We start from the raw sequence: 14,526 nt of genomic DNA on the forward strand, positions 1-14,526 counted from the left end.
TGAGAAACTACGCAATTTGCGTTGAGGAAAAGCGAGGCCGAACGCCCCCCGGCGGAGTCATGACAAACTTAACGCATGCGCCTGTTTCGGTAATTAGCGCAGTGTACGCCTTTAACTTAAAAATGCCCGATACGCTCCTTCTCCCCTCCACCGCCTTTCTAAAGCAGCTAAAGCGATAGCGAGCTTGCTTGGAAATGGGAACTGGTGTCCTCACTCAGCTCAAACGGTTAGGAAGGGGCGGGTGTTGTTGACGGAGTTAGCCAATGAGAGATCGAGAGTCTTGAAGTGAAGGGGAAAGACTCGCCAATCGGAACGCGCAGGCGGTTTAAAGGGCGTTGAAGGTAGGCGGGCGGGCATTTGAATTCAAACGGCGGTGGAGGCTGCCAGACGGACTGCGGAGGTGAGCGGGCCGTCAAAGAAGGGCGAACTGGTGGATGGCGGGGCTGCGGAGGGTGCCTTGTAAAGTGCTGGTGGGGAGAAGCTTTTTCCTAAGCGCTCGAGCCCACCCGTTTGGTAGCTTCCATGAGTTTTCTCATAAAATAGGTGTAATGGCCGAGGAGGGTGGTAGTTGTATTCTAACCGGTATAGGGACTAGTATTTTGGAACATCGTGGGATGTAGGCATTTCGTTATTAAACCATTACAAGGTGAAAAATATGGCGAGGATGGGGTCATGTCCTAAATCAGTCCTGCAAATGATTTGCCAATGATAAAAAGTTGCTTCCGTTGGAATAAGTATCATTTCAATTCCTTTAAAATGTTACCTGAGACTTGGTTTTCGTTTTTCTGGCCTGCCCTTTAGCCTTAACTGCTTTTAACTCTAAAGGCAGGGGAGCTAATCCTTATTTAAATTTTCTTGGGAGTTGCTTTAAAAAAAAGAAAAAAGAACCAGCACTGCAAAGGAGGGAATAATAAGGAAATAGACTGCTAATGCATGTTTTTATATAAATAAAAAAAGCTCTTTGGAAAAACGATGGATTCTAATGCCTATGTTTCTCTGAAGAGTACTGCATTTAGTGCAACAGGCTCTTCAGACAGACTGGTTTATCAAAGCATTGTTAGTTTTCTAAGAATTCCTCTGAAGTCTTTGTGGAACCCAGAGGTATTCTTGGGGGGTGGGATGCAGAGGTGGTGTTCAGCAGATTCTGACCAGTTCTGGAGAACCAGTAGCAGAAATTTTGAGTAGTTCGGAAAACAGGCAAATACAACCTCTGACTGGAGATTTTACAATATCCTTCTCCTGCCATGCCCACAGAACGGTAGTAAAAAAAAAAAGGAATCCCACCACTGGTGGGATGGTGTTTTATTTTGCAGCAAATTTCTTTTTAAAAAATGCTGAGTTCCAACTGAGAGTCAACTGGTACTATATCGTGGTTCCATGATTTAAAATATCTGCGAGACAGACAAGATGGCTTTTCTGAAAAGTATATTTAATAAAAGTTATGAAACTATTCATCCAGACAAACCAACATGAGCTGAGGCTTGTGTTTTTCAAAACTTTGGTAATTTTATGTCTCTTCATCTATTCTTTCTTGTTCCAGAAGAAAATCTAAACATTTATGACAGGTATATACATTGCCATGAATAAGCATCTGCCTTCGTAGCTTTCAGAGAGAGCACAATTATAAAGCTTTTTTAAACTGTTCAGTTTATGCTATTGAAATGCTTTTATAACTCTAAGAAATAAACTGCATTTCTTTGCCTGTTTGATGTATATTGTACTGTGCATCACATAAATTAATGTGTTCTTCCTTAAATTAATGTGTTCATGCAGTATGATGACTTAATTTTTCCAAGGGTTTATTAATATGAATAGGTTGAAAATATTGAAGTGACAGTTTCAAATAGCGTGATGGCATATGAGAGACAAAACATTTTAGTTACGTTATATATGACAAATGCCTGGATTTTTTGTTCCCCAATATAGTAATGGACAAAACGAGTAAAGAAAACCAGAATGGACACCTACATAACAGTAAGGTAAAGTGACCCTTTGTGTGTAATAGTGTAATTCTTGCCATTTTAGATTTCACCATTGCACTGCCCCTCGCAGTCATGTAATCACAATTTGGACACTTGTCAATGAACTTGAATTTACAGTCCATTGCAGCATCCAGTATTCAAGTGATTGCCATTGGTTAAGTTGGATTTGCACTTATGACCATATTATTCACTTACTGACTACATCATTTTTTTAATTATCACAGAAGCTGGACTTACAACCTTCATAAAAATGATTGTAAAATCTGGTCTTGTGACATGGTCTGACCCCCAATGATTTATGACCGAAATTCTGTTCATAATTGTAGTTGTGAGTTAAGTAGTAAAATTTTGCTATTTTAGACTATGAACTTCCAAAACTATAGGGCAAAACCAGTGCCCTATAATCTATATATATAAAAGTGAAATACCACTCACGCATCATCACAAAATCTCCAGAACGTAAAGCCTACAAACTTGAAATTTGACATGTATGTTCCTCTTGGCTTCTAGTTGCTCACTAAGAAAGGATTTTTCAAAATGACCACCAGAGCATTAGTATTTTGTATATTTTTATTAACATGCTCTGATGCTAAGGAGTTCTCCCCCTCCCCGCTTGATAATAAATCTGTTCCAACTGCAAAACACAAGCAGAGGAGAGGACTTTCAGTTTTAGTTTCACAGCAGCAACTAGTTTTAGTACAGAACAGTTGAGCTAAGCCACGCCCAGGCGCCTTGCTGTCTCCTTGCTTACACAGCAAATACTGTTTCAGTTTCCAAACAGCCCTCAACTCCCTCACACACTGACAGGACAATAGATGAATGATTAGAAATGGATGGATGCTGGTAGGCAGAATTCCCCCCCCCCTCCCCTTCTATTTTCCTCCCCCAAAACTAAGCCCGATCACATAGTTTCGTAGTGAAGCACATAAAACTACTGGTTTTATGTTGGAGAAAACTGAATTCTAAGAAATGTTGCAACTTCTGTTTTTTCTTAGGTGCCTAAAATTGTTCAAAGCTGTGTATTTATTTTTTTTAAAAAATCAGGTAGATGGTCCAAAGCGGATTCCGATGACTCAGAATCGGGCACTGAGGACTGGAATTCAATCACAGCGTGTTCTTTCTGCTTCAAATGTACCCCAGAGAGTGCCTATTCAGTCTCAGGCACAGAAACCTGCTGTTACCTATCCAAAATGTTCCAGCTACACAAGTCAGCAGCGACCAACATCTGCAGTTCAACCAATATCTCGGAACTCCGGTCCAAATAAACCTGGTATAATCTCTCAGCAGCCTTCTGCATCTGGTAAGTGCTACTGTTTCACTTATTTTTAACTTTATAACAGCAAGTACTCCTGTTCAAGCTATTTCTAATCATCATCATCTGAAAAATCTACTGATGGTTACAATACATGTAGACCTTCAGTTAAGACCACTAATTCGGTGACTGTTAGTAGTTGAATGAAGGAACTTGTAATTGGTCACTGAAATTACTGACATTGCAATGTCCTCATGGTCACGTAATCACTATCTATGCACTTGGTGACATATTTCAGATTACAACTGATTTCCAAGCACTCTACAATCGTGGGATCTCCTTTGGAATCTTTCCTGATAGCTTCCTTAGAAAGCCAATGGGGAAGCCAGCATGGAAGATCACAGCTTACTGGGATAAGGTTCTGCCCATGCAGTTCCCCAGGTCTTCTGCACTTATGCCATACTGGCCACAGACACCCTTCCTGAGCTGCACAGTGCCTCTAGACATCTTGCATCCCACTCTCTCTATCACCTGACAGCAGCCACTTGCCTGTCAATCAGCCTGGGACTTATAACTTCCTGCTGGCTTTCCTAGTGACTGGTTCATGCCTCACGTAAAGACTGGCACTCATTTAATTACAGCAAATGGGTCTTCAAGGATTCACTTTGCTAAGCAATGTGATTGTGTTTATAACTATATCACTTAGCAATGAAAATTCCAGTCCCAATTGTCCTAAATCGAGGACTATCTATATATGACAAAGAACAAAAAGTGAAGCTTTAAAACAGTATTGGAAAATATAGGGAATTGCTGTATGCATTCAAATGAAAATCTACAAAAAATTGATTAGTATGAGTTGGTGCAGGTAGTCCTCAATTTATGATTTTGCTTAGCGACCTTTTCAGGTTACAGCATTGCTGCCAAATATCTGGTCCTCACACTGAAAACTGTTGCAGGGTCCCTGCAGTCATGTATTCAAAATCTGGGGAGCAGCATATATTTACAATGTTTGCAGTGATCCCTGGATACTGCACCTGATCAACATTTGCAACCTTTCCAGCTGGCTTCCAACAAAGTCAATGGGGAAAGTTATAGTTGCTTGATGACCATGTGATTCACTTAACAAACACAATACAAGTAGTCCTGGACTTACAACAGTTTGCTTAGTGACTATTCAAAGTTACAACAACACTGAAAAAAGTGACTTGTGACCATTTTTCAGACTTATGACTGTTGCAGCATTCCATGGTCATGTGATTTACATTCAGATGCTTGACAACTGACTCAGATTTATGACGGTTTGCAGTGTACCGGGGTCATGGGATCACTTTTTGCAACCTTTTGAGAAGCAAAGGCAATGGGGAAGCCAGATTCCCTTGACAACTGGGTTACTAATTTAACAATTGCAGTGATTCACTTAACAACTGTGGCAAGAAAGTAAAATCGGGCAAAACTCACTTAACAAATTTCTCACTTTGCAACATGAATGTTGGGCTCAATTGTCATAAGTTGAGGATCACCTGTATTTAAATGTTTAACCATGAAGTTAGATAGTCTTAAAACAAGCTGCATTCTCTTTACTAAATATTTGTAAATACACAGAAATATGAATAATGCTATCTTGGTAATGTATCTACTCATGTTGCAATATTGATTCATTTTTAAATGTTGATATTTGCAAAATCATTAGTTAAAAGATTGTTAAAACTGCATGGATCGTGAAAACTGAATCTATGTAAGATCTTTGCATAAATGTTGAACGGAAGGTTAGAGATGGCTTCTTGAATTACTTAGTAGGGAAATATTCCTCCTGCTGGTGCTGAAAACTTCTTCCAAAGTGTCAAAATTTTGGCTATGAGCACATTTGAAATTGGCATTTTCTTATTTAGAGGCAGAAAATGTTACAACCCTTATCCACAAGAGACATAAATACTAAAAGGGGAATAACTTATTCAGAAAAAGTAATACACCTCAAGTACATCCATATGTAATAAGATCCTATCTAGTCTTTCTCATCCAATGGTAGCCTTGGACACACACAGATTATTTAATGCAGGGGTCCTATCTTTTAAACATAGAGTACTTTCTTCATATATCTAGAGCAGATGGAATATCTTAAATATGACTGGTGGGCTAGCAAGAAACCCTTAATTCTAAATAATTAAGGGTTTCTTGCTAGCCTGCCAGTCATATTTGAAATATTCCATCTGTTCTAGATATTCATCCACAGCTATTTTGATTATGTATGGTATTACATAATTTCTAAAGATAAGTAGAATAGAGATAAAATTGCCAGGCAAGAGTGTTAATTTAAAAGTGTTAATCCTTACATAAAGTATGTGTGTGTGTATGAGATAACAACAGCCAAGCGATTTTCAGTGTCTTTGGTCACAAGATTTGCTTAGCAACTATATTTCTAGAATGGTTTGCTGTGGCTAAACACAAAGAGATGATACATCTTTAATTTCTGCATCATCTATAAAGTATGCACGCCCCCAAATCTGCCACTGAGAGGAACAATTTAAATAAACTGCTCAATTTTTTCAACTTCAGAGCTTGCTTTAGAAAATTTAACTTTCCTATGCATAGGAAAAAAGCCTGAAACTGAAGATGTATCAGCTGCAACAACTGAGGCAAAAGGAGCTTCCGATTCAAAAAGTGAGAGCAAAGGGGCATCAAAAAGTGAAACTAAAAGGTAAGTTCTTATTTTGTTTCTGTAGGTGGATATATACAAAGGTATGCACACTTCTTACTGGGAAATTCAGATGGATCCAAGTCTGTTAGCCTTATGTAAAGGATTGAAGATCTAGCTGTTTCCCCAGACATTTTAGTCAGATGGTTAGATGAGCTCCACTCTTGTTAATGTGTATAAGTTTTTTTCTTGTCAGTGGGGTGATTATCTTTGGGCACCTGTGATTTTATGTGATTTTTGTGTTGTTTTTTTCAAGTCAGAACATTTGCAGACCTATAGATATTTATGTAAATGCAGTCTTACCTAAAATGGTTTTTGAAGAGAGCATTTTCTTCTATATTCCTCAGGAAGCTAAGTGCTTTTACCTATCCTACTGTGTCTCTAACCTATCCCCACAAAAAGTTTGTTCTTTATAAGAATGTCCTATACAAATTGCAAGTTTTGAGGAGAGAACAAAGTGTTCTTATTTTATATACTAAACCTTTTTTTAAAAACATAGAAAACAGTGGTTCCTTGAAGACTTTGAAATTGGCCGCCCTTTGGGAAAAGGAAAATTTGGAAATGTATACCTGGCTCGAGAGAAACGGAGCAGATTCATTTTGGCACTGAAGGTCTTGTTTAAAGCACAGTTGGAAAAAGCAGGTGTAGAACATCAGCTGCGGCGAGAAGTAGAAATACAGTCTCATCTTCGGTAAGGTTGAATAAAAATACAGAGGGGTAGTCTGGAGGTCATATACAGCAAACAAGGCTTACATTGCCAAAATAGGACAGTAAAAGAGTAAACATTTAGTAGTACAATTATTGTTCAGAATTAAAGATAAAGTGAGAAGGGGAGACCTCTGGGAAGGGATTCTAATTCTCTGCTTTCTCTTACCTATACAGAGATGGCTTCGGAGGGAGGTTTTTGATCCATTTATCAGGTTTTGAAGGTAGAAATAAAATAAAGGCCTTTAGGAAGCCAACTGCTTTCATTCCTAGACCAACTCAAAGGCTCTAACTCAACCTGCAAGGTGGCCATTTCTGACCAATGGAGAAGGTGATGAGAATAGCTAGTATTGCAGAGGCATTCCAGAGGTTTCTAGTCTTGTCAAAACTTTTTCAAATACCGTAGCTGGAAAAACATGACCCAACTTTTTTTTGGAACACATTGAACAGCTTGCTTGGCTTCAGTCTGTTTATCGCTTGTATATAAAAAGGAGGGAGTTATAGACGTGTTTACCTTATTAAGAACAACAGTCTTGTTTCAAAATACATATGCCTCTTTTGTAGGCACCCCAATATTCTTCGGCTGTATGGTTATTTCCATGATGCAACAAGAGTGTACTTAATTTTGGAACATGCACCTCGTGGAGAAGTCTACAAAGAACTTCAGAAGCTTACAAAGTTTGATGAGCAACGAACAGCTACTGTACGGTTTGCAAATGGCAATGCATGCTTTTTGTATGAAATACTATGGCTATTTCCCCCCAACCCCTCTTTGGAAATGGGTGCTCTATTATGGTTATTCCTCTAGCAATTTGAATCTGAGAATACTGAATAGCTTTGGTTTAAGAGATAAGTTTTTAAAAAAATAGTCAGGTAGAAAAGTTCATAGCTTCTCCCTCTGAAGCAGATCACCACTAAGAGGCCAAGTGGGATAATTTAACTGAAGCTGTTTTGTAAATGAAGGGAAATATATACACTGCTCAAAAAAATAAAGGGAACACAAAAATAAGACATCCTAGATCTGAATGAATGAAATATTAAATACTTTGTTCATTACATAGTTGGATGTGCTGACAAAAAAATCAAACAAAAATTATCAATGGAAATCAAATTTAGCAACCCATGGAGGTCTGGATTTGGAGTTACACTCAAAATTAAAGTGGAAAAAAACACTACAGGCTGATCCAACTTTGATGTAATGTCCTTAAAACAAGTCAAAATGAGGCTCAGTAGTGTGTGTGGCCTCCACATGCCTGTATGACCTCCCTACAATGCCTGGACATGCTCCTGATGAGGTGGCAGATGGTCTCCTGAGGGGTCTCCTCCCACTTGGACTAAAGCATCCCCCAACTCCTGGACATTCTGTGGTGCAACGTGGCGTTGGTGGATGGAGCGAGACATGATGTCCCAGATGTGCTCAATTGGATTCAGGTCTGGGAAACGGGCGGGCCAGTCCATAGCATCAATGCCTTCGTCTTGCAGGAACTGCTGACACATTCCAGCCACATAAGGTCTAGCATTGTCGTGCTTTAGGAGGAACCCAGGGCCAACCGTACCAGCATATGGTCTCACAAGGGGTCTGAGGATCTCATCTCGGTACCTAATGGCAGTCAGGCTACCTCTGGTGAGCACATGGAGGGCTGTGCAGCCCCCTAAAGAAATGCCACCCCACACCTTTACTGACCCACTGCCAAACCGATCATGCTGGAGGATGTTGCAGGCAGCAGAACGTTCTCCACGGTGTCTCCAGACCCTGTCACATCTGTCACATGTGCTCAGTGTGAACCTGCTTTCATCTGAAGAGCACAGGGCACCAGTGGCAAATTTGCCAATCTTGGTGTTCTCTGGCAAGTGCCAAACGTCCTGCACAGTGTTGGGCTGTAAGCACAACCCCCACCTGTGGACATCGGGCCCTCATACCACCCTCATGGAGTCTGTTTCTGACCGTTTGAGCAGCCACATGCACATTTGTGGCTCGTTGGAGGTCATTTTGCAGGGCTCTGGCACTGCTCCTCCTGTCCCTCCTTGCACAAAGGCTGAGGTAGTGGTCCTGATGCTGGGTTGTTGCCCTCCTACGGCCTCCTCCACATCTCCTGATGTACTGGCCTGTCTCCTGGTAGCGCCTCCATGCTCTGGACACTATGCTGACAGACACAGCAAACCTTCTTGCCACAGCTCGCATTGATGTGCCATCCTGGATGAGCTGTACTTCCTGAGCCCCTTGTGTGGATTGTAGACTCCGTCTCATGCTACCACTAGAGTGAAAGCACCGCCAGCATTCAAAAGTGACCAAATTATCAGCCGGAATAATTGGAACTGAGAAGTGGTCTGTGGTCACCACCTGTAGAACCATTCCTTTACTGGGGATGTCTTGCTAACTGCCTATGCTTTCCACCTGTTGTCTATTCCATTTGTGAAATTGATTGTCAATCAGTGTTGCTACCTAAGTGGACAGTTTGATTTCACAGAAGTGTGATTGACTTGGAGTTACATTGTGTTGGGAACCAGCGTTCCCTTTATTTTTTTGAGCAGTGTATTTCTCAGGATAAAGTTGCAGGATCCAATCCAAATCTGTCACTGGGACCAGGATTTATTCTTCCAAACTTTTGGACTCATGATGGAGCCCATCCTCAGGGAACTTCTCTCTCAACAGAATGTGTGCCTGTTTTGTTTAAAACTTCTGAAATTAACAGGGAAAATAAGTTAAATGTGCTAAGCTTTTATAGAAAAGAATGGAAGTTCACAATAAAATGACTGTTGTATTTAAATTACGAAGAATTCATCTGGTACCCTGTGAGTGTTTTGGGTTAGAAGTTGATTACCAATGGCTGTGGATTCAAGATTTTTGTGCCATATTGTATTTTTTTTCCTGACTTAAATTATATCTAGGCAACTTTACAGGCTCATTCTTGAGCTGATTTAATTTGACCTCTGCATTTCCAATTAATTGGCAATCCTGTTGTTGCTTTCAGTGTAAACCTCACTATCTTCATGTAATGTTGGGAATACTATGTTTCTGTTGCAAATTTTTCAACTGGTCGTCTGATTTGTATATGCAAAGGGAGTACTGCTTTTCTTGTCCCTTTATGGCATGGTTAGGGTTTTTTTCTTAGTGAAAGACCTTTCACATAGGGTTTCTAAAAATGTATTAGTTTTTAAAATGGAAAGTGGAAATATAGCTTTGGAGACTTGGCATTTTTTGAATTTCTCTTAAAAATTAGCAAAAGAAAAAAAAGAGTAAGTCAAGTTCTTCTACAAAGAACTTGAGTTAAGTGGCAATGAGTGGAGGAATGGATTAATGCTAATTTGAGAAGGATGTTGACCAATTTTCAGTAGCTTAAGGGAGAACAGATATTACGCTTTCAGAAACTGCTTGTCAAAGATTCCAGAAGTGCATTCCAGACATACATGCATCTTAGTCATTGATAGAACATTCAGTATTGGAGAGGTCTTCAATGTACCTTCTATGGTCTTATCAAATTTTGTTTAATGTGCAAATACTTGCTTGCCAGAAAAGTACAAAATAAGTACATTAATTTATTTTTAGTCTTTTGGGACAAGGTTACAAACATTTTATGTGATGAAGGCCAATAGTTATGTAGTAAGCATGAGAAACCACAGTAATTTTTGGAGTAAGTTTGGAGCAACTTTGAATTAAAGCAAACTTCTGTAATTAAACTAACGCAGGCAGAGCCTTCCTGAAATTATGGTGACATTTCAGGTACCTGACTACTAAGAGGATGGTCACATCCATAATGATTAAGGGAAACTTTACATTTCATAGTAGAGACCTGCTGATTAACCCAATAATGTAGTACTTTTCCTGTTCTTTTTGGTAGTTATTTTTATTATTGTCTTATCATTGTGGCTATAGTAGTATAAGAAATGCTCATTGGCCATATCAGCTTCCATTGCATTAATTGAAATTGGTAAACCATATTTGCAAATGTTGGTTTCTTTTACAGTATGTGACTGAACTCGCAGATGCATTGTTATATTGTCATTCAAAAAGAGTAATTCATAGGGATATCAAACCTGAAAATCTGTTGCTGGGATCAAATGGAGAGCTCAAGATTGCTGACTTTGGATGGTCTGTGCATGCCCCATCTTCTAGGTAGGAGACTCTTTAATGTTCAAGCTTGAGAGTAGAATTGCCTTAGAATTATTTGAATAGACAATGTACTTTTCTAGAAGTAGTAAAATTTACCAAAATAGCTCAATCTTTCTGATTCTTTTAGTTGAGGATAGAACTCTTAACTGAAAATCTGTTTAAAGTAGGGTTCGTACTATAATGCTGGCAACCATATTTTCCAGATGAATACCAAAGTAAATTGGCAAGAGTCAGTTCGGTGTAGTGGTTAAGGCATCAGAGTAGAAATCAGGAAACCGAGTTCTATTCCTGCCTTAAGCATGAAAACTAGCAGGGTGATTTGGGTCACTTATTTTCAGCCAAACTCACAAGGTGGTTGTGGGAAAAGTAGGAGGGATGAGTATGAACATTCAGTGCCTTGAGTTATTTATAAAAATAATAAAGGGATAAAAATATTCTAAAAATATAATCTCCATTCCTATGCCATTCTGTTCCTTTTGCAATTGAAATACTATTCAATGGCTATAAAATTTTAGAGTTGTTACTGTGTGAAACATCTCAGAATGTATATTTTTGAAATATTGAGTGTCTCTGGTCACCTGATACTTAGATGAAATATAATCATCTAAAGAAAATAATGTAATAATTGCATATATAAAAAAGTGGAACATTTTAACTCAGAATTCAAGCCAAAATATCACACCAGCATGCCTAGCTAGTTATGAAGGATAAATCAACAGCAAGATAGTTATGAATGCAATAAACAAGATAATACTGATAAGATCCTGGAATCCAAGAAGGTAGATGGGAAATGAGGTCCAATAAAAAGGAAGTCAGGATTATATGTAGAGAAGTGCGAGCAGTGAAGGGCTTCATGTTCTACAAAACAACTTTGAATTTGAGTTTGAAAAAGGAATGGCTTCTTGTGACATTCAAAAATGTCAAGCATTTTGGAATAGAGATAGCAGAAAAATTTAGGATTTGGTAACATTCATAAAATGTCTTAAAACATGGTATTAATAAGCAGAGTAGCTTATTATTAGTATTAATAGCATCCATTGTGGCTTTTAGATAAATAACATGGTTTGCTGACTGATCTATACTTTGCTATCCTAGGAGATCAACAATATGTGGCACCCTTGATTACTTACCTCCTGAAATGATCGAAGGGAGGACACATGATGAAACGGTAGACCTGTGGAGTCTTGGTGTCTTATGTTATGAATTTTTAGTAGGAAAGCCTCCTTTTGAAGCAGAAACTTATCAGGATACATATAGAGCCATTTCCAGGGTAAGTTGAATTTATCTAGCTCTACGTATCCTATATTTTTGTTTTCTTGTAATCCATTACTCACTCTATATAGAGAGTAACCTTTGAGATTTTGAGAAACCTAAAATTGCCTTAACAATTCCCTGATATTATTCAGGGATTAGAATTTTATTTACTTACCAAGCATATTAGTACCTTTTTGTCAGCTGGCAAATTCAGGTTCAGTTCCTGCACTAGTAACAATTGTTTGGATAGTGTCTTATATTGATATGCTACTGCCAAACTAAATGTTTTTTCCACCTGGATTCTACAATGGGAAGAAGTGAATGCAGTGCTTTGTGTGTAATTGTAATGTTCTTTGGTTTAAAGGTGGAGTACAGATTTCCTCCTTTTGTAACAGAGGGAGCTCGGGATCTGATTTCAAAGCTCTTGAAGCATAACCCAAAGCAGAGATTACCACTGGAACATGTGCTTAAACATCCATGGGTTACATCAAACTCTACTAAATCTCCCAAGCGTAACATGGTGGAAACCACTGTTGCTAATACTACTCAGTCATAGCATAATAAGTATTGCTGACTGCATTTCCCAAGAAGCAGGGATGGCAACAATTGGAAGACAGCTGATATAGGAAGCATACAATTGGTCTCAAACAGACGTCAGTTTCCTGCACAACGAACCTCTATGAACACAATGAAGTCTGAGCTGCAGTTTTCACAGGCATGCTGCAATGCTTGTAGTTCCTCCATTCAAAGCAGTTTGAATATTTGGAACACATACTTGAACTCTTTGTGCATTTGATTCAAAGCTGCTGGGGCACATCTTGTTCAGAACTTTCTCAGACACATAGCTCCTATTCTGTTGATCCTCCTTGCTGCTTGATAGCCACATGAAATTGTTGGAATGGTGCAATAACACCCTAAGGTTATATAACCTGTGCAGTGATGTGACATGGATGGCGTCTGTTTCTGTATGAGCTACTGATACAGTCATTGTCCTGTCTTCAGTTAGGAAATTCTTTAAAGTCTAAACAATAACCCAGTACTTTCAGACATACTGTTTTTGGATACCTAACTGCTTTATTTAGCGGCCAGAGATATTCTGTTTGTAAGATATCCTTGATAGTGAGCAATTATTCAATGTAAGTTCTCACAATTACTTTTGATCATCAATTTTTAAATAATGTATTCGTTTAAGCACTAGTAAAACTATTACAAAATCATGATGATTCTGCAGCACTTTTACTTGCATCTAATGGTACTTCATTTTTAGAATTCACAATTATACAAATGTATAACACATTTTATCTCAAGCTATCTGTATAGTTCAGATAAACAGAATGATGCTTGATCCTGAAAATACAAGCCCTCTTTTGGCATGTGGTGGTTTCAGGAAATTCTCAAAGTTATCCTGTTGTTATGATGAAAATTGGCGTCAGGATTGCTGAAACTAACTATTGCAGTCATAAAGTGTACTTTTGTATGACAGCATCATTTTGTGATGGCAATCCCAGCATGTCCCCAGGGCTGTGTGGGTTATTAAGCAGGGAGATGTAGGAATGTGTGATTTTTGTAGCTTCTGGAAGCTTCTTCTGACTATAATGGTTACAAATCAAGAGCAGCCATTTTGCAGTAGGAAATATATAAATAGGCACAATATCATTTAAAGAATAAAACATTCCACATCAAAGCATACCAAACTCAAGAAAAATGGTAAATTCTAGCTTCTAACTGCCCCCTCCCGTATTCTCAAATTGACCACTTGCCTGCCCTATTATGTTTGCTAATACTATTATCCACTGTCATTACTCAACCATTTCACTGTTTGGAAATCCCCCCCCCCTCCCCATTGCCTGTAAACTATTATGAGTACCTGATCCAGGTACTCCTTGACTTAACAACTGGTCACTTAGTGTTTGAAGTCACTACAGACCCTGAAAAAGGGACAAGACTCAAATTCAAAGTTCTGATATGCCCTACCCCCTGCAGTCACATAACTATGTTTTTTGGCACTCAGCAACATTTTTACTGCTGTTTGCAGCATTTTGAAGTTACGTAACTGATTTACTATGTTTTTTCTGAAAACTAGCATTTCCAGTTTCCAGGGGGAAAACCCCCCCCAAAACAATGGGTTCATTTAACATCTGCAGCATTTGCTCAATGGTGCCTGTAAAAAAAGGTTGAAAAATCAAGTTGGGTTACGTGATAACCTGCTTTAGAACAATCTCAACTTATAACCAAAATCGCGGGCTCAATTATGGTGGTAAGTCAAGGGCTACCTTTAGCTCATGTCATCTAAAAACTAGTTACCACAATGCTATCTTTTGAAATACAAGAAATATAACTCCTTAGGATTGAGTACCATACTTACATATTTGTTTCTAGTCTCGTTTAAATTTGCTTTAACTTATTTACAAAATCCCTATATGTGAAAGGAAACAAAATTTAGTGGTATAATGCCTAATCTGCATCCTAAACTCAATCAACTGATTTAAAATGAGTTTGTAGAAGGCTTAGAATCAGAACTGAAAGGACA

General features: G+C 38.6%; 1 protein-coding gene across 3 annotated transcripts; it reads left to right on the forward strand.

Moving 5' to 3' along the window:
- The first annotated feature begins 95 nt into the window (after positions 1-95).
- On the forward strand, positions 96-13,213 carry AURKA (aurora kinase A). Of its 3 annotated transcripts, none has more exons than XM_026697468.2 (9): positions 96-400; positions 1,927-1,979; positions 3,027-3,282; positions 5,824-5,929; positions 6,426-6,617; positions 7,196-7,334; positions 10,597-10,745; positions 11,838-12,012; positions 12,361-13,213. In XM_026697468.2, the coding sequence occupies exons 2-9, from the start codon at positions 1,929-1,931 to the stop codon at positions 12,550-12,552; spliced, it is 1,260 nt and encodes a 419-aa protein (XP_026553253.1). In that variant the 5' UTR covers positions 96-400; positions 1,927-1,928; the 3' UTR covers positions 12,553-13,213. The 3 variants fall into 3 exon arrangements, with proteins under 3 accessions (XP_026553253.1, XP_087785105.1, XP_087785104.1); XM_087928979.1 differs by having other exon boundaries at positions 305-341; XM_087928978.1 differs by having other exon boundaries at positions 376-459.
- The last annotated feature ends 1,313 nt before the right edge of the window (positions 13,214-14,526 follow it).

This window comes from Pseudonaja textilis, chromosome 3 (genome assembly GCF_049901715.1).
Source record: "Pseudonaja textilis isolate UNSWEBS1 chromosome 3, rPseTex1.2, whole genome shotgun sequence".
NCBI classification, from domain to species: domain Eukaryota; kingdom Metazoa; phylum Chordata; class Lepidosauria; order Squamata; family Elapidae; genus Pseudonaja; species Pseudonaja textilis.